Here is a 22044-nt window from a genome sequence, read left to right as displayed (position 1 = left end):
TGCCAGGGCTTTTAAAGCTACGGGTTCCTGTTCTTTGTAGGGGTGCAGGGGTTCTATATAAGGAAAATGAAGGAAAGTGAGGAAGCAGAGTTTTGAAACTGCATTTGGTGTTTTTGATCCTTATATTTGATCCCTCTATGACCAGAACCAAAACAGTGACATGTTTTATTACAGATTGTGTGTATGACACATACTTTGTGTGAAGAAGTTCAACGCTATTCCCTACCTTTGTAGGAGCAACATACACAACCACACTTTCATCACTGTCTCTCAGGATTTTCTCCATGCAATAGTAAGAGGCGTATGTTTTTCCTGATGACGTAGGAGCAACAATTACTGCAGATTCATTATTATCGACAATGTCAAGGAGTTCTCTCTATAAATAAACAATGGTGTGAATGCATGCCAATAATTATCTTGATCATATAATTGACTTCCATGAATATTTAGCGGCTTCACTTTAATATATAAACATGTGTCTGGATAAAAATATAAACATATGCCAAAGCTGCACAGATAAATGTCCGTAATACAAAAGATCTGTTCTGTGCCTGCAAAATAGCATGCCAGAGACAAAAGCATAGGTGAGGGATGGGAAATTTGTGGCCCTCAATTTGTTTTTGAACTACACTGCCCATACTTGCTGGAATTGATAGTAGTTGTAGTCCAACAACCTCTGGAAGACCACATGTACAGATGTCTCAGCCCTGTATACCTAAAAGAGCATCTCCACCCCCAAAGTTCATCCTAGACCCTGAGATCCAGCTCCCAGGGCCTTCCGGCAGTTCCTTCAATGTGAGGTTACAGTGAACCAGGCAGAGGGCCTTTTCGGTAGTGGCACCCATCCTGTGGAATGCCCTCCCATCAATGTCCAGTAAAGAAACAATGATTTGACTTTTAGAAGATATATGAAATATATAATTTTTTTAATTGTTTGATGTTTTATTGTGTTTTTAATATTGTGTTGGGAGCTGCCCAGAGTGGCTGGGGCAACCCAGTCAGATGGGTGGCATATAAAGAACAAAATGGTGATGTTGTTGTTATTTTCTTACACCAGCAAATTTTATGGTATGTTTTCCCCAGTAAGTCAAATAACAACTTGGGGGAGGGGTGGATGGATGGATGAAAGTGTACCTATTCATCCCCCACACCATCTACCAAAAAGGCAACACCTTACATATACTTTCTCTACAAAAACAAGAAAATTAATTTCACAGCATATTGTTAATAATACCTGCCATGAATCTGGAATGAAGTGTTGCACTCTGGGATCAGGATCTTTTCTTTCTTCTCGCTTAAGATAGTGGCCCATGTACTGTAGCTGAAACCGAGAGGACCCCATGCCAACAGCATATTTTGCATACTTTTGCTTAAGTTCTTTTCTCTCATGTTCAGATACCTACAAGCATTTAGATATGTCAGTTTGGCAGCATGTTTAAAAATGACTGGGCTTCAGCCCCCCCCCCCAAGAGTAAACTGTATGAATCAAGTAGAAATAGTGTATCTGCCCGGACACTGAGGTCCAGCTCCGAAGGCCTTCTGGCAGCTCCCTCACTGCAAGAAGTAAGATTACAGGGAACCAGGCAAAGGGCCTTCTCGGTAGTGGCGCCCACCTTGTGGAACGCCCTCCCATCAGATGTCAAGGAAATAAACAACTATCTGACTTTTAGAAGACATCTGAAGCATAGCTGCTAAGCCTCCCGTATTCCCTGGGAAACCCTCGTTTTTCCAGCTGCCCCCAGCCAAAAAAACGGATTTTTTTGTTTCCCCCTGGGTTATTCTGGCGCGGCGGCCATTTTGGAACTGGGCGGAGCATGCTCAGAAGCAACTTTTGATGCTGCTCTGCCCAGTTCCAAAATGCCTGCAGCGCGACTTCTGGTGCGGCAGCCATTTTGGAACTGGGCAAAGCAGCATCAAAAGTCACTTCTGAGCATGCTCCGCCCAGTTCCAAAATGGCGTCAGCGCTACTTCCGGTCTGCTACTTCTGGTCAGATCCCTTATTTTTCAAGAAGGAACTTGGCAGGTATGATCTGAAGGCAGTCCTGTTTAGGGAAAGTTTTAAATGTTTGATATTTTATTGTGTTTTTAATATCCTGTTGGAAGCTGCCCAGAGTGGCTGGGAACCCGGCCAGATGGGCGGGGTATAGGTAATAAAATTATTATTATTATTATTATTATTATTATTATTATTATTATTATTATTTCTTAACATAAAGTGACAATTCAGCTAACACACAGTTCACTTCTAATATGGTTGTTATAATAGCAGTGGCTCAAACAAGGATTTATAGTTACAGAAAAAGCTGCAGCCTATATTTTACAAATAGGGCAACTTGCTCAAGAAAATCAAAGTGAAGTGCCTTTGCGTTTGCATGCAAGTGTTCCATAATTGCACAGTTACCTTGATATATTTTAAAGAAGTTGCCAGGTTGTCAAATCCAAAGTACCAGAGGCATTTTGCAATCTGGTGGAAATCCGTCTCCTTCAATAAATCCTTTTGGTCATAATTTTCAATCAATGAGTGGATTCTTCTCATCACTTCCGCTGCTATATTTAAATTTTTCTCAGTTTTCCCTTGAGAAGTAAAAAAAAAAAAACTCACTAAAATTCACCAGGCATTATGATAAAATCCATTCATAATTTGTAAGGCAAATCATCTGAATAATCAGGTGAAAATTGACACGTTTCCCCCAGGTTTTTCTCAAAAGTAATCCTTTTGGAAGAACCCCATGTTCATGGAACACGTGTCATGTGGGAAACCTATCAGATGTAGAAGGAACCTGGAAACCAGAGGTTTGATCTTGCCTGTAGTTCTCCAGTAGTGAGAGGAGCCATATTTTACTGCTTTACTTCACACGCTAGCCTGAAACCTAGCATAAAAGCAAGGTCCCTTGCAAACTCAATTTGAAATTAATTATTTCAGGCCTCCTTTAAAACCTGCCCCACCTCATCCATATTATTATTATTAAAGTTTGTACACCGCCCTTTATCCGTAGAGCTCTATGTTTAATACCTATTTGGGCTTCTGTGACATCACAGCAGCCAATTTAAGGTAGATCTTGTAGAAATTACTGGCCTGTATCCGCATTTGCCTGATCTCATGTGCACCAAGCTGTGTAGGGGGCAGAGGTACGTATGCAACCCTGACTCTTTCTCTTCCCTGACTAAATATTTTATGGGGAAAGTCTGCACAGGGATTTCTGCACATGCTCATCTGACCTGGAGTAGAACTCTCAGCAACTGTGTAGCGTTCTACTTGCTGTCCTATGAAACGCTTCTCTGAGCAATATGGGAAAGGTAATAATAATAATAATAATAATAACGTGTAATGGGAAATTGATTCCTTGGGTTTGGAAGTAGTGATTGGTGGCTATACACAGAGCAACCAAAATCAACTTTCCATGCACAAAGGGAAGGGAAATCCACCTAATATCAGAGCTTTCAGATATCTCATGATCGAAATATGTCAGGCCTTGATAAAGGCCTCAGAATTATATCAACACAAAGAGAGAAGAGGTTCTCATTCTCTCTCACACACATACTGTATATATCTATATGTCTGACCAGTGTTGCCACAAAGCAATAGCCACTTCATGCACTCTCATACCTGCCGCTTTGCAATGTTCTGTCCACAAACCAAAGCAAACATTCAGTGCTGCCATTTCAGCACTACATTTCACAGATGCACTTTGACATTTCCCCAGAAAGACTTCTAGATTCTTAATTCCAGAGGCCATATTTTCTTTAATTTGGTTTTCAATAGTCACTGAAAGGGTACTCCAACGATGCTCTTCTTTTCTCTCTTCTTCAGCTCTTTTCCTTTTCTGGTTCTCCTCAATAATGATTTCTGCTTTTGTCTTCTGTGGACGAAAGGAGTTAACAGCAAATCAATAACTCTCATTACATTTCAGCTCTTGGTAGGATCTCAGTTCCATAATGCGTTTATGCATGTATGTAATTCTTCCCAACCCCCAACCCCAAGAAATGCAACAGGGTGGAGGGAATCAGGTTGTATGCAGAGACCCTCCAAACCCCTGGATCCAGAAGGTGTTAAAATATAAGCCAGGCTAGCTTCCTGTTGAGGTGATTATGTGGGTGATGAGGCATAAAAGAAACAAAGGAAAACAAAGGAAAGAAACAAAGCTCTTACTTGGACTTTCTTGCTTTTTGTAGCAAAAGGAGAAGCCTTCTTTGGAGTATCTGGCTGAGGAGCAATTTTCTTCGAAATTGTGCCTTCTAGGGATTCCCCATAAAATCGTTGAAATGTTTGAAATTTTTGATTCTGCCGTAAGGCCTGTGGGCCTTTCCTTTCTCCTTCAAGACACACAAATGCATCACAGTGCCCTTTAACATCACCATCTTCCTTAAATGGCACTTCAGTGATCAGAAACCAGACACCCACCTCCTTTGTGACTCTAAGCCACAGTCTCCTTATTCCTACTACTCTTTAATTTATTGTCTATGTTTTCCTGTCTAGCTGCTTTTCCTAATACAGTGGTGCCTCGCTAGACGAATTTAATTCGTTCCACAGGTCTTTTCTTATAACAAAAAATTAGTCTAGCGAATCTCATAGGAATGCATTGAATTTTTTTTGAATATTTTTTTTGCCCATAGGAACGCATTAATTAAATTTCAATGCATTCCTATGGGAAACCGCAATTCGCTAGATGAATTTTTCGTAAAATGCATTCGTCTAGCGAGGCAACCTCCACTAGAAAAAACCTTTCGTCAAGCGGAAATTTCGTTAAGCAGGGCATTCGTTAAGCGAGGCACCACTGTAGATGGGTCAGAGCAGCTACACACATTTTCCCAATTCTACTCCCTGAAGGCAAGAAAGAAGTAGGACCCACTACTGTAATGCCATTTTCAGTTTGGCAGAGCAAAGCAAGAATATCTCTGTTCACAACTAAAACTAGATTCTGCATGGCTAGAGTCAATTCTATTGGGCACTGGAAGTAGCATCACCTGGAACACATCACCAATTAGGAACCCATGTTTACTTATCAGAAATTTGTTGCCTGGTTAAAAAAAAAGTGATAAATAGACCAGACTGCAGAATCCACAGCAACAACATAATCACAGTGATTACATAGGATCGTATTGGTTGGGCACACAGAAGGTTCTCTCCTTCAGAAACATGGGATTTTGACTTTGGAACTACATACTTAACTGAAACCTGACTCTATAAGGCAAAACTTGTATTTACCCCAATATCTTTCACTTGTCCTGTCATAATCATCACTGAGTGGCTTTCCGGAATGCCAGTGCAGGAGTTCATCAAATTCTTTCTGTTTTTTAAGTGAGGTAACAACAGGATCATCACTAAGAAATAAAAATATTGCATATGTGGCATTATTCAATGATGATTAAATAATAATAAAAATGCATTATGTAGATATTCTCTCTATCAAGGCCAGATCCCTATGTATTTCAGGGATAGGGAGCCTTCGGCATGGAAAACCAAATGTGGCCCTCCAGAACTTCCTATTTGGCACTTTGGCCCTCCCTTTTACCAGGCCAGATTCCTTGGGATATGAGGATTGTTAAATAAATACATGTCCAATCTTGAATATCCAAGAATCTAAAAGAGATACATACGTTTTTAAAAATGGCAGATCAGTTAAAATATCTCCAGCAAATTCATCCACTATGGTATTAATCACTGGTACAAGTCCAGGTTTAGGAAACATCCTCTTCGATTCCTTGTCTTTACCAAAAAATAAAACCATTGTTGTTGAGAAGATTACTACAGCAAGAAGTGAAAAGTATGAGTTCAAGTAATAGTGTGTGTGTGTGTGTGAGAGAGAGAGAGAGATAGTGTGTGTGTAATAGTGTGTGTGTGTGTGTGTGTGTGTGTGTGTAGGCGCTCATCTCGCTCTATAGGCCGAGGGAGCCAGCGTTTGTCCGCAGACAGCTTCCAGGTCATGTGGCCAGCATGACAAAGCTGCTTCTGGCGAACCAGAGCAGCGCACGGAAACGCCGTTTACCTTCCCGCCAGAGCGGTCCCTATTTATCTAATTGCACTTTGATGTGCTTTCGAACTGCTAGGTGGGCAGGAGCTGGGACCAAGCAACGGGAGCTCGCCCCATTGCAGGGATTCAAACCGCTGACCTTCTGATCAGCAAGCCCTAGACTCTGTGGTTTAACCCACAGCGCCACCTGGGTCCCAGTATGTGTGTATGTGTATGTGTGTGTGTGTGTGTGTGTGTGTGTGTGTGTGTATATATATATATATATATATATATATATATATATATGGAGTATGGAGAAGTGCTGGAAACATTTTCCTGTAATATAATCATGCACTGCTGTAGGAAGGTGTGTGTGTGTGTGTGTGTGTGTGTGTGTGTGTGTGTGTATAAAATTGCAAGAAATATAATCATAAATGCAAACTGTGACTGGTCCCTAGTATGTGTGTAAAAAATAAATAGAGTACACTAATCACAGCATTATTATTTGCGTGCCAAAATTATAATAATGACTGCATTGTTATATGAAGCTTTACTCATCATAATATTATCAACATCCCACAGTATGTAATATATATATATATATATAGAGAGAGAGAGAGAGAGAGAGAGAGAGAGAATTAGAATTATATTATGTGGTAATCATAAGAGTTGGAAGAGCCCAAACCCTGCTGATTTAGGAAACCTGAGGTTACAGTATCCTTTGATAGGTGGCCATTCAGACTCTGCTTTAAAAACTAAACGTATCCCAGAAGGTTGTCACCTTTTTCAGATAAGCATTTTTCCTCAATAAATGTTGTAGAAGTTCTTCGTAGAGGAAAAGGTGCTCCAAAATCACATGTTCCAGAGAGTTCTGTGATATGTTTCCACAAAAGTTCATAGTCCCTATTCATTTTTGCTCCTATATCCAAATCAAACCCTAATTTAAAAATGATAAGAAAATAATGTTTCAAAGAAATGTGTATTTGGAAATATAACTACTATTGAAAATTACTATTGAAATCTCTAAAGATGTGGTCCTCTTTTCTTCCACACACTACCCTTAAGATGTTTTTTTAAAGACTCAATTAAGCTTTCTTTGTCCCAATCCCCATCCACTATTTGTGTCTTGCCCAACACGAAGAAGACTTTTAAAAATTTGTGTCTCTTCTTCTGATTGCTTTCTCAAGACAGGCTCTATGGTTTGGGCTACTGAAAGCCAATGGCAGAAATCCCTGTCTGGAATATACTCTACAGTCCCTAAGATGCCCACCCAGCCACTGAAGCAGGAGGCAGAGGAACAACACATTGTCAAGTTATCATTTAACATTTTCATTGCATTTATATTCTGATTTCTTCCTAAGATCTTAAGGCAGTTTGCATGACTTCTCCATTTTTATTCTCACAACATCCCTATAAAGTTGGTTAGGTTGAAAAATTCATCCAAGGTCATCCACAAAGAAATAAGAGGAAGTCATTTGCTGGTCCAAGTTCCAACTCAGGAGCAAAATGCATTGGAATGGCCCTGGTTGGGGCATAGGCACAGCATATTTCATTAGAGTGTGCACCCAGGGATTTAATTTTATTTCAAGGAAAGAAATAGGAAGAGGATTGACAATACCAACAAATATCAGCAGAGCTCCGAAGCCTGCTTGCTACTCCGTCGCCCAATACCAACAAATAACGACAAGGAAGAGGAAACGAGGCAAAAACTACCCCAACAAGAGTGGTGAAGACACCAAAAAAGGAGATGTTTTCTTGCAGAGGAAAATACTCATGCCAAGCTGACTAAAGGCAAGGCAGATCAACGGAGCCAAGGGCAGGATAGCTCCTCTTCTCCATACTTGTGTGCACAAGGCAACCCCTCTCCCCAACAGGTCTCTCTCCAAAAAAAAAACGACAACCAGAGTTCAGAGGGAGGCAGGGCCATGAGACAGAAACAGACACAGGCAGAATAAAAAGGCTGGAATGGAGGTGCAACTTCTGCTGCTGGTGGAGTCAATCACCCACCACTGCTTCCTAGAAGCTGCAGATTCATTCCAGCCATTTTATTCTCCCTGCATCTCTTTCTATCTACTTCCCTTGATCCCTAATTTTTAAAAACATTCTGGTGTGCCTGGGCACACACCCCTGCACATGCCTACAGTTAAGGGTTTAGACGTAACACTAAACTGTGGTTAATAAAAAATGGAAATGAAAGCTTCTGATATCCTCCTTGTGGTTGCACCAGAGCATGACCCCAAGGCTTGCTGCCCTGTATTCCCATCACTGTTCATGCTATCTAAACTGGTCCAATTCTGTGATTTAATGTCCCCCAAAGAAGAGATCTTATCAAAGTAAGTATTTGTGCTCTTCCATTGCCTACACAACTGTCCATCTCCCATGACACTGTACTCATTGGGAAACATAAAAGATGAAAACCCTGCCTCCTGGACAAAGGAAAAGATGTGTGTGATAAGGCTTCACCTATCTCATCGACAGCCTGCAACTCCATGAAAGCCCTGCTTTCTTCAAGAAAACTCTGGGCCTAAAAATATTATAACTGGTGTGAATGGAATACAGTACCTGGGCCTTTTTCCAGTCCATAATAAAATGCAATGTTCTTCAACAGGAGATCATCACTTAAATCAGGCAGTGTAGAAAAATCCACATTCTCCAAGGCCTGAGTTGCAAGGCATTGCAGAACATGAAATTCACAAAGTTTATACTGAAAGGAGAAAAGAAAACATCTCAGGCAACTGCACAACATAGGGTTCGTTCCATTTATTCAAATGGTGTCCATGCACAATATGGAAAGAAAACATTCTCAACTCATCAACACTTAACTCTCCAGCTTAAACTGTGCACTATGAGGGGTAAAACTATTGCGTAAGGGGAGTTCTTTTTCTGAAACACCTAAATTCATTTTTCATGGCTACAGGTGTCTAAATCATATTATAAAACTGGTCAAAGGCTCCACTCTCCCTTTCCAAGGAAGCTTGTCCACAGACAGAAGGACCAATGGTAATTCAAGTCTTGGTAGCTGGGAACAAGGAAAGTCATGATAGGCAAAGCACCATGCTAAGGTAAACTGTGCATCTGCATTTATGCATCTCTCCACAATTACTTGCTCAACCCACTAAAGCAAGTGGGAGCTTCCCTCACACCTACTGCAAATAGCAGAAGGCCCAGTGTGAATCAAGACCACAGCAGTGATGGCAGCTTCTCATGTATTTGCTAACTGCATGGCTGGCATCTACTCCAGCACCCCAGCTGTTATGGCACATGAATACACAGGATTATTCCCAAACTTAAATGTCTCTGTTCATAAACATAAAGTACTTGCAAATAGCCCATAAAAATGTTCGGGTTTTGCTAAATTGGTAGCATGAGAAACCATCAGATTCCTTCTTCACACAATTGACTCTGGGACAAGCAATTAACACTGTGCAGAAGGCCAAGGTCTGCCTCAGCCGTAGCAACTGCTCTCTCATTGGTTGAAGAATAGCACTGAGTCCTGTTATCAGAAAAAGCTAGCACAGTATGTGGTGTGGTGAGTGTAGGAGGAGAAGTTGCTGTATCGGTTTTCTGAGAGAGAGAGAGAGACAGAGAGGAAAGGATTTATTTTACTTTGTTTTTGAGTTCTAAAGTTGTAAATAGAAACTCTGGATTTCTTTTATTTAATAAATCCTGTAAATAGTTATTCTGCGTCCAGACGTCTAGTCATTATTACCGCCAGAAGCTTCCGGATTGCGCAACACTCTGCTACGTTCAGGCTGAAGTCACACCTGACACTTTAATATTCTAAGAAAAAATGCTCATAAAAATGAGCAGTGAGCTCATAATTTGGCCCTAAGATGCATCATTTGAAACTTTCTTTTAAAAACATACAGTACATGATCATCAACAGCCATAAGGGATTAGGGCATTGCACAGCCAGCCAGATCTTGGCTAGATGTCAATCAATGATCTGGCAGTAAAAGAGGCCTTCTACATGAAGGTGGGGAGGGAGAGGCATGAGCAAAGTTGCCAGGTTTCCTCTCCCACACCATTCAGCCTAAGGGCAGTCTGAGGCCTTCATTTGCCCTCGTAGATGCTGCCATATACCCAAATTTGATTGGCTACATTTTCTCTCTTTCCCCTTCCAACCATTTGACATGCACACTGAAAAACTGGCTACAGAAAAGCACTTTCTTAAGAATGTTCCACAAATCCAGCACCCTGTTTTAGTTCTTCCCTGGTTAATAAAATAAAATAATAAAAGGTGACCAACACTTTACTGTAATAATATACTGGAAGTAGTCATTGCAGTGCCTACCTGTTGCATAAATCTCAAAGTTTCCTTATTCCAGCAGGCATTGATGAATCTCACCCGCGATCGTTGAGAAAGGGGCAAATGATGTAGGAATACCACACTGAGGCAATACATCCGTAGAAGTTCTCCAACATCTTCCAGGGTTAACACTGTTTTCTCGTTCTTTTTGAGAAGCAAAAACAAACAGGTTTTTTATTTTTTTAAAAAAACATCCTACAAATCAAATTCCTCTGGTTTCCCATTTTCCATCATTCATTTTGCAAATATAAACCTGTCAAATTACATTGGTGAGGGGGCCCTCAAGAAACACCCAATTTTAAAAAAATAATTTAAGTTTGTTTGGGGTGCTTGTATTTGGCAGTAACAAACATCAAGCCAGAGCCTTCAAACCCTGTCAAATGGGCAACTTTATTTATAGTATTGTTAATCCAGACTTTACCGTGTTTCAATTGTTATGGTGTTGATATTCTGCATAAGAATTATTGTCACAATAATTCTATCATGCATCTTAAATCAAATTACATGATGATACCCATAAACAATGAGGGTAATGATGTAATATTTCAAATGTCGTGGGGGTGGGGGTCATCAAAAGCCACTGAAAAAATGCTTGTTGGTGACAGCAGCTCCACGCAGGTTCAACTGAATGTGGGTAAACCCAATTGCACAGAGCATTCTCATGCTAGCACCATGTTCTCCTTGTAACGGTTGGTATTGGCATTGGAGCTCAAAGGCTGAATATGGAAAAGTCATAATTGAAGTACTGGCAAAAGTAGGAAAGAGGACCAAAACAACAACAACACCTCAAGTGCATACAGGAATATTAATTGCAAAGATGTACTACTGCTCAAATGAAAGTAATTTATTTTAATAATTTCTGGAAGCATAGGCAATGTTAGCCTGTTGCAGCAAAAACAACAGAAACATAACCAATTTAATGATGGCATAAAGCTTTTGTGAACCTAGTCCATTAAATACATGCCAGTTTGGGGTTATTTTTCATAGATCTAATGAAGTGGACTGTGGACTATGAAAGTTTATGCCGTATTGACAGTGCTAGCTTTGTTGCAATGTATGTGAGTACATAGCATGTTCTCACCCATTTTGCAGAGCTAGTTTGTCTTTCTAGTACTTGCATGTGTGTTTCCAGGACCAGTGAAGAGCTGATGATGCAGACAACATACCGAAGATCTTCTATTTCCTTCTGGAATTGGGCAAATTTTCTATAAGCCTGACATTTCAGAACATATAATGAAAGATGGAAATGTTAGTATTTTTGTCTTTAAAAACCTAACTCAGAAAAGGATTCTATTTTTTTAAAAAAAGAAAAGAAATACACTTAAAAGCTTGAATGACTTCATGTGTGAATAAATTGTTATGATTCAATATTATCTCTCCTGCTTAAATGAAATCCTACAAAAGTATATTGAACTACAAACAGTTCTGCTTACTGATGATCCATATATACAGATGAGCTTTTGGGTTCATTCATTTTCATGTCCCTTTGATGAACATAAAGGTAAAGGTAAATGGGCCCCTGACCATCAGGTCCAGTCGTGTCCGACTCTGGGGTTGCAGCGCTCATCTCGCTCTATAGGCCAAGGGAGCCAGCGTTTGTCCGCAGACAGCTTCCGGGTCATGTGGCCAGCATGACAAAGTTGCTTCTGGCAAACCAGAGCAGCGCACGGAAATGCCGTTTACCTTCCCACCGGAGCGGTCCCTATTTATCTACTTGCACTTTGATGTGCTTTCGAACTGCTAGGTGGGCAGGAGCTTGGACCGAGCAACGGGAGCTCACCCCATTGCAGGGATTTGAACCACCGACCTGATCAGCAAGCCCTAGATTTTGTGGTTTAACCCACAGCGCCACCTGGGTCCCTATGTTGATGAACATAGTACAGTATATTTAAGATAAAGAAAGCTTACAGGATAAAGGTTTTAGTTTTACCCTTGACTATGTCTGTTTCTCCACATTCTTTCTGAAGTTTCAAGTCTAGTCTTGCACGTGTTACAAAGATGTACATCTGTAGAGCTATTTGAGTATTTCCAGCTGCGTGAAGGGGTACAGCCTCCTCCTAAACTTACCCTGACACATGTTTTACATGCCTAGGCTCGCCACAAAGGGGTCTAACTTGCACGGGGAGCTGCTCTTGCATGGGGAGTAGAAGAGGGTTCCTGCTCCAGGCCTACTCCATACTTAATACATCGAAGTTGGCAGAGACACAGCTGAAAGCATGGTCTCGCTCTCCAGCTACTCCCATGCACTTGGAATCACATGTGGGAGAACATTTAAACAAGGTTCGCATCTGAAACATTTTCTTTATTTGTACCCTTCCCTATAAGCAGGGAGAAGAACACAGAAAAGGGTCGTTTTCCTTTCCTTCTTTTCCTTACAATTTTCTTGCTGGGCCTGACTGTTTTAAATATCATATTTCCAAACATTTTCAGCAAATTAGAAATACAATGATAACAATGGGAGAACTAATTCATAAGCAATGAAAAAAACCTATTACCTTTCCTGCCAAAGCATCCAGACTTGGACATCCACAAAGAAAAATGCATACTTTTGTACCAGATTCCTTCCAGTACTTAACCAGTGATTGACAGTAATGTTTAAGTTTCTTTTCATGCTTAAAAGAAGAAAAAAACATGAGCGTAGATTGTGCTGCCACTGTATTTGCTTTATATGTAAGTTACCTCTGGGAATATGACAATGCATAAATAAAGCAGCAGTAGCAGTTCAGTTTATGCTTTTGTTCAAGGATCCCCCCCCTTGAATTTTCCCTAAATTCCATAAATTATGAATAAGAGCAATGTCAAGGGAAACATCACCTAATGTTAAAGTTGCAAATACAGTGGTGCCTCGCTAGACGAAATTAATTCGTTCCACGGGTCTTTTCTTATAGCGAAAAATTCGTCTAGTGAATCCCATAGGAATGCATTGAAAAAATTTTGAATTTTTTTTGCCCATAGGAACGCATTGAATTTCAATGCATTCCTATGGGAAACCCCGATTCGCTAAATGAATTTTTCATAAAATGCATTCGTCTAGCGAGGCAACCTCCGCTCGAAAAATCATTTCGTTAAGCGGAAATTTCGTTAAGCAGGGCATTCGTTAAGCAAGGCACCACTGTACTGTACTACCATTTTGATCTTTACCCCTAAAAATGATAGTTGTGTGTGATCACACAGGGAATGCCTCAGCTGATGAAGCCAAGGCTTGATGTGCCATGCAAGAGGCAGCACTAGACCTACCATTAGATAGAGTGAAGCTGCCACCTCAGGCAACTTCTTTAGGGCGTCAAAAAAGGGCAGCCAATTGTTAGCTGTTCAGCTGATTATTATTGTATTTTTACTGCCAGAAAGGGGGAGCTGTGATTTCAGGATAGCCTGTCTCAGGTCCCAGCCTGGGGTATCATGCATGTTGACTTGGGCAGAGGGGAAGGACACCATCTTCTGCCTCATCTCAGAAAGTAAGATGTCTTGGGCCAAACCTGTTCCCTTTCCTTCACTGAAGAGAATTTACTCTACTACCGGTACTTACCTGTTTAAAATGCCTCTGATATTTGAATAGACTATTGATGTGGTATCCATAAACTCTGATTGCATCTGATGTTTGGCCTGAAGTAAGCACAATGTTGACTCTCTCTGACAAAGTGTGCAAAATAAATACATGGAGGAAATTAGTGTGCAGTTGATCCAACCCTTCATCAGCGACTATTAAGAAATACGGATGGTTGTCTTGCAGAAATTTCTGCCAACTACTCTCTAAGCAGTTCGAAAATTCAGTATGTATAGGAATTTCAGTCTTCTTTCTCAGATGGATGATCAATGCATTGCGCAAAGAAAGGAAATCAGGATTTCTGAAATACACATGTTCTACATCCTGTAAGGGGAAAAAACAATATATATGAAATAGCTCTCAATGTATTACAGTAATCGAGACACAGAACATTCAAAGCAGTATGGCATTTCTTAAGAGTTACATTAAGGCTGCAATCCTGTCTTAACATATACATGGGACTCACTAAAATCTATCCTGTTAACATGCCACATATATATGGGCTTGTGGTTATCACTGAGCGGAATAACAAAATAGTATTGACTAAGGAACTGGCCCTCTACACCTGAAGAGACTCCCAGTGCCCTCTACCTGGCACAGACAACACACCAGACCCAAACAGACAGGTAGATAATGGGGTGTTCAGCTGCAGGTCCAGTGGCTGCCATTTTAAGAGTCTTTACTCCTCAATGATAGCGGCGCATGGGAGAGCGAGTCAGGGACTAACTTAAATCACCTTCATTAATTTCAGTGGCCAAATCTGATTAAAAGTTCTGTACCTTTTGTGTACAGAAAAACAGAGCAAGGGGTGGAAAATGGGGGTCCCCACCCACTTTTGGCTCTGGTCCTACCTGCCACTGCCTCCACTTCCACCACTCTTTGCAGCACACAACACACCTTAAGAGATTCAAAGGAATGCAGCTCTTGACATAGAGATGGCTCCCCTTTCCTAGTGGCCTGTCCATGGTCCTGAAAGCCCTGTATCTTTGCAGTTTAGGCTCTGAAATTACTGTATTCTGCATTGTTTTTATCCTTCCCTAAGCATCACTGATCAAGGTATTGTTTGTGGATTGGACTCTGGTTGTCAATGGATTTTGCCTCCCTTGGACTGGACAACTGAAGCCAAAACAATTACATTTTCACAGTATTGCTTTTTGATTTTGTTTTTGGTCTACTATTAATTGAGATACATTTTGTGCTTGATCAGAATAGAAGAAAAAGCTGGTCAGGTTGGTCACTTCAACCTAGTGAGCCAGATTTGTCCCACAAGTTAGCTAAGCCTGTTTGAAGGTGTGTGTTTTTTATCATGTTCAAAGCCAGGTAAGCAAGTTGAATGGAATAAAACAGCTTCTTTCTCACAATCGCTACATCTTTGTATTCTCTTCTTGTGACTGAAACACCTGTGGTCAAGTTAAACAAATACCAGAAGAGTGAACACGTTTTTTCCTCCAGTGAAGAAAACCACTGTACATAGTAAAAGCACATTTTACTTGTTACCTTGAAGAAAACAATGAAATATTTTGCTCCTTTGCTTGTTAAATCCAGGAGAAAGCGCTCAACGAGGTAGAAAAAGTGCAAGTTTTGTCCACGCTCCAACGTTAGCTCTCTTGCACAAGTGATGAATAATGAATCACCATCAATCAGAAAAAACTCTGACTCTACATAGTCATTCAACAAGCTGACATATCTGGATTATAGACATAAACAAACAATGCAATTTAACAGTAGTTTTTTTAAAAAATGCCATACTGATACGCATACACACACCAGGTCCTTTTGGTGAAGGGCAGGTAGTATACCAACTCAATCATCATCATAAAAACCCCAAATACCTTCTTTCTAAACCACTGATTCATAAGCTAACTGAATAGTGGCTTGTAGTCACAGTGATTCCAATCTTCCATTAGCTTATGAATCAGATCTTCAGAATTCCTGTTCCTGATTACACGCTCCATTTGGGCATGGGATAGAAAGCGATAGAAAGCTTGGGATGACCAAGTCTAAAATGGCCTCAGGGTGTTCTGGGTTACTGGTTAACATCAGGAAATGTATTCTCAATCACTACATACTATTTCCCTTCCCAAGACTGCCCAGGTCCTCTTTCAGACCTAAGAGCAGCGAAGCTAATGAAAGCCCAGGGTGGGGGAGGGGGAGCCACCTCCATTGTGACACTACAGGAGACTAGCTTATCATACTTACTCAGCTTTTGGTATTTCATCCATAAGTAAATCAGTAATTTGTGCCATGCATCTCTGTAGCTCTGGAAAAGAAAAACGCAGGCAGATCTTAATATTTATCACACACATTAGCCAATTTCCCACCAAGATTCTAAATAGCCCAAGAGGGAAACTGCGTAAGAAGTTATGGTGTAAAGTGACTTCTTTTCCAAGTTTCGGAACAATTTTATAAGATCCTGGTCTTGTCCTGGGTTTCAGTAAGCAAAACCCCCATTCATCCTGAAGACCTCATCATTATGAGGCGGTGTGGTGTAGCAGTTACGAGTGTTGGATTAGGACTGGGCATTTGGATAACGTGTGAAGAGGCACTACACATGTACCAAGTTATATGTAGTGCAGCTCCACCATGTGAGAGGGAACCCTGTCTCTGTGATATGAGCTCCACCTACCCAGTGCTACGCTACAATGAAATAGGATCCTGGAAAAGGCATCAAACATACTTCAAAGAATATGAACACAAATTTTAAAAAACCGTATAGTTACTTGCCTGGATTTTGGAAATCATACAAACATGGTTCACTGGGAGCTTCTGCCAAGGATGCTTGTTTGGGTTGATTGAACGTGGAAAGAGAGGTTTCATCTCCTACTGAACTTGCTTCAGAAGCCATGGTGGGTCTATGGGTTTTGACATATGAATAGGTCCAGCTTTGTAAACTTGGTGTGCTTACACCTGGCCCATTATTGTTCCATACACCTTGAAATTACCAAGCACACAAGAGATATCATTCTACTATTCCAAAAATATTTTCATAGCTGAAAATACATCTGAAAATACATTGACACTAATTTATGGCTGCTCAGCCCATATGACCCTATGAATCCCCCACTCAACTCCCCCCCCCAAAAAAATCAGCATTCAACAAAACTATTGTAAAATTGCCAAAATCAAGACTACCTTAAACCAACTGCTCAATATTTTCAGTGGAGGGGTTACGTCAAGTACTGTAATATGTTTTAATTGAACGTGTATGTGTATGTCTAGAGACAATGGATAGAACAAACACCATTAGAAGTGCTGCTGGATAAGTGTTTAATGGTTGCTGTATTTGTTTAAAAACCAATAGGTTTTTTTTTAAACCTATTGTAAAATTGGTAAGATGCTTCACAAAAAACACCAGCATTGTCATTGCAACAGTTCCTTCTCATTTTCAGCAGTTTCGTTTCTCTGTTTTTACAAAACGAAGCAATAATGCATTTTACTCCAGAGCAGGGTGGATAAAAATCAATGATTCTTAAAATAAATAAATAAATTAAAATAAAATGTTTTGAGGAAAATATATTACCATCCAAAAAAGGTTATTTTATCCTGAAATAAAGAATATTTTTTTAATTATGTAGAATAAGGTTGTATATGTTTAATTTTTTTGGTAAATAAATTCCATGAATCCATTCACAATGCCATGCACTTCCAGAGGTTTTTGTAAGATTATTGGGCAGTTTCTCTACCTACAAGATATTATCACAGATGCTTGGTTTACTTTTGCAGTTCTCAAAACTGAATTTGACCCAGCAGAGATCACATGCCTCTTCTTCACAGCAAAAATGTTATAACATGAACAGAGTTGAGAAAAAGACCTTAATCCTATTGTTCTACAAACCTATGAATACAGAATCAACCCCTTCAGTGCCAAGTTTCAAGAAGTTCAGTGAATAGAATAGAAACAATATTTTTCAGTCTAAGTTTCTTAAAATATATATATTTTGTTTTTGTTCAGCCAAATTAGTTAGCAAACATGGATGTTTGTTTAAGCAAATAACATATGCTGTAATGTTATTGTTTCAGTTGAATAAATCTATTTAAATTGTTATTAAGGTAATGATTATTTTTCTCCTTCCTAAGTACAACAGAAAAGTTGTCCAAATATGAATGATTAACCTATTAAACTGGGGATAAAAAAACTAATATGAAAAGTTGTTATTCTAAAAATCTTCATCTACTAGCATATTAAAGTTATACCAGCAAGAATTAGTCTTTATGTAGAAAACTATGATTTAAATCAAGCCTTACTGACTAGTGATTTAAATCGTGATTAATTTGATTTAAATCAAATCCACCCTGCTCCAGAGATCAGGAAATAGATGACTTTTGCAGAATTATGAAGCTCTCATGGGCTCAGTAGAGAGCAAAGTGCACCAAAGAACTTTGTACTAAGTTAGATAAAAACGTTGCAGTAGCAATTGATCACTTTTATGAAAAACGCAAGTTGGACCACATAAAATGCCTTCAGTTTGAAGTCCACAAAATTAGCTTAGCTATGTTCATGACTATTTTAAAACTCAACTTAAAACATTCTCTCCAGAAAAGGCCTTATGTTAAGAAATGTCAGGAGCTACATGGAAGCTCATTAATTTTTAGTATGCCCCATTAAAAACTGCAAACTTCTTGAGTCTGATAAAACCCACATTCACCACAAATCTTACTGTTAACGTCACACCCCCTCTTTCCAGAAAAAGTATCCACTGGTGTCAGGAATTGTGAGGGGAAAGGGGACAAGGGGTGAAAGGAAGAGTTAAATATATTGCCTGCCAATAGCCTTTTCTCCTGCAAGCTGCTTTTTATAATGCAAAGGAAAAGATTTAGGGACCCGTATATTTTTCCCCATGTGATTTTGAACAACGGCAAAGGAAAGGTTTAAGCATGAACACACTCTTTTCTATGAGCTCCCCCTCATAGAATTCAGTCTTACAAGTCTCCTATAATCAACACAGCCCTTATAATGTGTTCATTTCTTTCTATAAAGCCCTTCTTCATCAAATCAGATTCTAGGGCCTGGAGGTGCCAGGAGCAGTGCCGGATTTACATATAAGCTAAACAAGCTATAGCTTAGGGCCCCACTCTCTTGGGGCCCCCCCCAAAAAATGTAAAGGGGAAAAAACTGTATGTACATTTCCAAAATATAAGTTAAAAAACCAAATAAAATAAAACCTACATACAGCAACAATGTTTTGTGTTGTGTAGACTCCTATGATGTAAGTAATGGGCCCCGCCTGCTAGCTAGCTCCGTAATGAGGAGGATCCGTAATGATTGCTCATTTCTATATATAGGGTGCCTACATTCTGCATGGACTGGTTGCATGGCAACATGTAGCATACAGCTGCAGACTATAAATTTCATGTTATAGCAACTTTCTCGAGGCTAGATTATGAGTCTTTGTAAATTGTGTTTCTAAAGGAACTTTTGTTATTTCCAAATGCCAATGTCTTTGCATTAAGTTTGTTATGAATGAAAAAAATCATTTTAAGTTAGAGCTTAATAATTATTTCACTATTAATATACTTCTTAATTGTATTTCAGTTCAATGGTTACTTTGATAAAATACATGTTTTGTTATGTGCAAATAGCTTTAGATACCTATTAGGTCAATAAATTACCATATAGAATATATTCAACACAATAATAATAATAATAATTTATTATTTATACCCCGCCCATCTGGCAGGGTTCCCCCAGCCACTCTGGGCGGCTTCCAACAAAACAGAAATTCTAAAATACAGAAATCCATCAAACATTAAAATACAGAAATCCATCAAACATTAAAAGCTTCCCTAAACAGGGCTGCCTTGAGATGCCTTCTAAAGGTCTGGTAATTGTTGTTCTCTTTGACCTCTAGTGGGAGGGCATTCCACAGGGTGGGTGCCACTACCGAGAAGGCCCTCTGCCTGGTTCCCTGTAACTTGGCTTCTCGTAGTGAGGGAACCGCCAGAAGGCCCTCGGAGCTGGACCTCAGTGTCCGGGCAGAACGATGGGGGTGGAGACGCTCCTTCAGGTATACCAGACCGAGGCCGTTTAGGGCTTTAAAGGTCAACACCAACACTTTGAATTGTGCTCGGAAACGTACTGGGAGCCAATGTAGGTCTTTCAGGACCGGTGTTATGTGGTCTCGGCGGCCGCTCCCAGTCACCAGTCTAGCTGCCGCATTCTGGATTAGTTGTAGTTTCCGGGTCACCTTCAAAGGTAGCCCCACGTAGAGCGCATTGCAGTAGTCCAAGCGAGAGATAACTAGAGCATGCACCACTCTGGAGAGACAGTCAGTGGGCAGGTAGGGACTCAGCCTGCGTACCAGATGGAGCTGATAAACAGCTGTCTTGGACACAGAGTTGACCTGTGCCTCCATGGACAGCTGTGAGTCTAAGATGACTCCCAGGCTGCGCACCTGGTCTTTCAGGGGCACAGTTACCCCATTCAGGACCAGGGAGTCCTCCACACCCGCCCGCCTCCTGTCCCCCACAAACAGTACTTCTGTCTTGTCAGGATTCAATCTCAATCTGTTAGCCGCCATCCATCCTCCAACCGCCTACAACCAACCTCCAACCACAAAAAAGTGACAATTTATTTTTGACAAAGGACGGCTGGACATATAAAGGGCCCCATTACCTTCAGTAGCTTAGGGCCTCATCAAACCTAAATCCCCCCCAGGAGAGGGGACGGGCAGGGGACAAGCCAGCGCCCTCAAACACCCAGCCTACTTGCCTCCCAATTTCTGAACTCCTGTCATTACCATATGCTCTTATTTTTCGTTCTTGCCCACTTTGACCCATATGTGCCCCACCCCATATTTTTTCCCTGGTGACACTACCACTTGCCCCACATTCTTAGGGTGGGTATCCAAAAGCTTCAGTTACCACATCCCTGCCTTTAGTCTGACTCTCCAAATTTGGGGGAGGCTATCAGTGGGTAACCAGCAATCTTATTTTCAGTTCCTTTGGTGGCTGAAACAGATCTATTGTGTGGATGTGATCCCAAATATATATCCTAAGCAGATGAGCATAGATCACAAAGATCTGGTGTCCATCCATTTCGAAGTTCACCCTGACACTAGCTTTCAGCCTTGTAGGGCTCAAGCCAGCCTGAAAAATTAGAGCCTCCCTGACTGGAAGAGCCCTGTTCCCCATCACCATGATGAAGAGAAATAGGTAGCTCCCTCTGCATACTGTGAACTAGGCCAGGCACTCTGCATATGCTCAAAGACACAATCACCCTCCTAAGCTGCCTAAGCAGTAGCAATGTCCTTCTGCGCAAAGCTCCAGGGCGTAAACTCTTGTCTAGCTTTCACATTAAGCATGAGATGCCCCTGGGGACCTTCTCCACTGATGGTCCTTTCCTGACTCTCCTTTCCAAATACCCCGACAAGCGCGCACAGACAACACACACTCTTCCACCGAAAACCTCCCGCCCTCTTTTACTTCGTTTCTGCGCGGTAGAAATGGAGATGAGCGGACGCCTCTTCTCTCCTCCGCGACGCGCGTCTGGTCTGGAAGGTGCGCGATCGGGGACGCGACGAGTTTCGCTTACCCATCGCGGAGTACCCAGGGCGCTGTCCAATCAGGAAAGCCGAAGCGCCAGCTGTTCCTTTGAGTTTCGATTTCGTTTCCTTCTAGCCAGCACTTCTGGCCGCGATTAGGTTTCGTTTCTGGCGGAGCCTATATTGAAAACCTCCCCCCACCTGGATCAGATATTTAAACGGCACAGGCCGCACCCCAGATAAGACGGTGTAGTGGAGCACATTGCTGCAACAAGATTAAAACGATCGCTGTTTCCTTATGGTCCTACAAGTAGAATGAAAGGTGAGGGGGCGGGGCAAGGATTGAGCCCGGTGTGCACAGGCTAAAACGACCTTGAAGGTGACATTTGTGCAAGTTATTTCCGCGTCACCTAGTGATTGAGGACCTTGCATTTTACAGCTCCTTTACAGATTAGGCACTATAAAGCCTAATGATAATCGCATTGGACTCTGTGTATCAGAGTCTCTCCTGGAAGAGGCTTGAATGTGGCAGTGGGGATGCATCGCAGAACTACCAATAAAGCAGAACAAATCCATCTCTAATGCATTTTTGTTGTGATAGGAACATATTGCAGAACCCACCTGCAAAAAAAATGGTCTGGAGCGGCCCTATGTGGAAAGAGTTACAATTATTGTGGAAAGTTGTGGTTTTTTTTTCGTAATTGACTTTAAATGTTTTTTGTGTATCTTGACCATTTTGTGATCTGCAGTCTTGCAGGG

General features: G+C 40.9%; 1 protein-coding gene across 11 annotated transcripts in view; it reads right to left on the bottom strand.

The window, feature by feature from the left end:
• The window catches only part of DDX60 (DExD/H-box helicase 60), a 46751-nt gene extending 25397 nt beyond the window's left edge, over window positions 1-21354 (bottom strand). For 4 of the 11 annotated variants that reach the window (XM_060278686.2, XM_060278687.2, XM_088659931.1 and 1 more), the window contains exons 1-17: window positions 21227-21296; window positions 16529-16656; window positions 16004-16064; window positions 15302-15491; window positions 13787-14128; window positions 12756-12872; window positions 11342-11473; window positions 10246-10404; window positions 8514-8655; window positions 6733-6888; window positions 5599-5707; window positions 5207-5322; window positions 4151-4314; window positions 3608-3860; window positions 2402-2574; window positions 1235-1399; window positions 227-376 (exon numbers count right to left, since the gene is read on the bottom strand). In XM_060278686.2, coding sequence (XP_060134669.2) covers window positions 227-376; window positions 1235-1399; window positions 2402-2574; window positions 3608-3860; window positions 4151-4314; window positions 5207-5322; window positions 5599-5707; window positions 6733-6888; window positions 8514-8655; window positions 10246-10404; window positions 11342-11473; window positions 12756-12872; window positions 13787-14128; window positions 15302-15491; window positions 16004-16064; window positions 16529-16649 — 2550 coding nt within the window. In that variant the 5' untranslated portion in view covers window positions 16650-16656; window positions 21227-21296. Of the gene's footprint in view, window positions 1-226; window positions 377-1234; window positions 1400-2401; window positions 2575-3607; window positions 3861-4150; window positions 4315-5206; window positions 5323-5598; window positions 5708-6732; window positions 6889-8513; window positions 8656-10245; window positions 10405-11341; window positions 11474-12755; window positions 12873-13786; window positions 14129-15301; window positions 15492-16003; window positions 16065-16528; window positions 16736-21226; window positions 21297-21335 lie in introns of those variants that run through there. The other 7 variants (XM_088659922.1, XM_060278688.2, XM_088659943.1 and 4 more) reach the window with 7 other exon arrangements.
• Window positions 21355-22044: the final 690 nt, after the last annotated feature.

Source organism: Zootoca vivipara, chromosome Z1 (assembly GCF_965207765.1).
Source record: "Zootoca vivipara chromosome Z1, rZooViv2.hap1.1, whole genome shotgun sequence".
NCBI lineage: Eukaryota > Metazoa > Chordata > Lepidosauria > Squamata > Lacertidae > Zootoca > Zootoca vivipara.
This window is presented reverse-complemented; position numbering and strand designations above follow the sequence as displayed.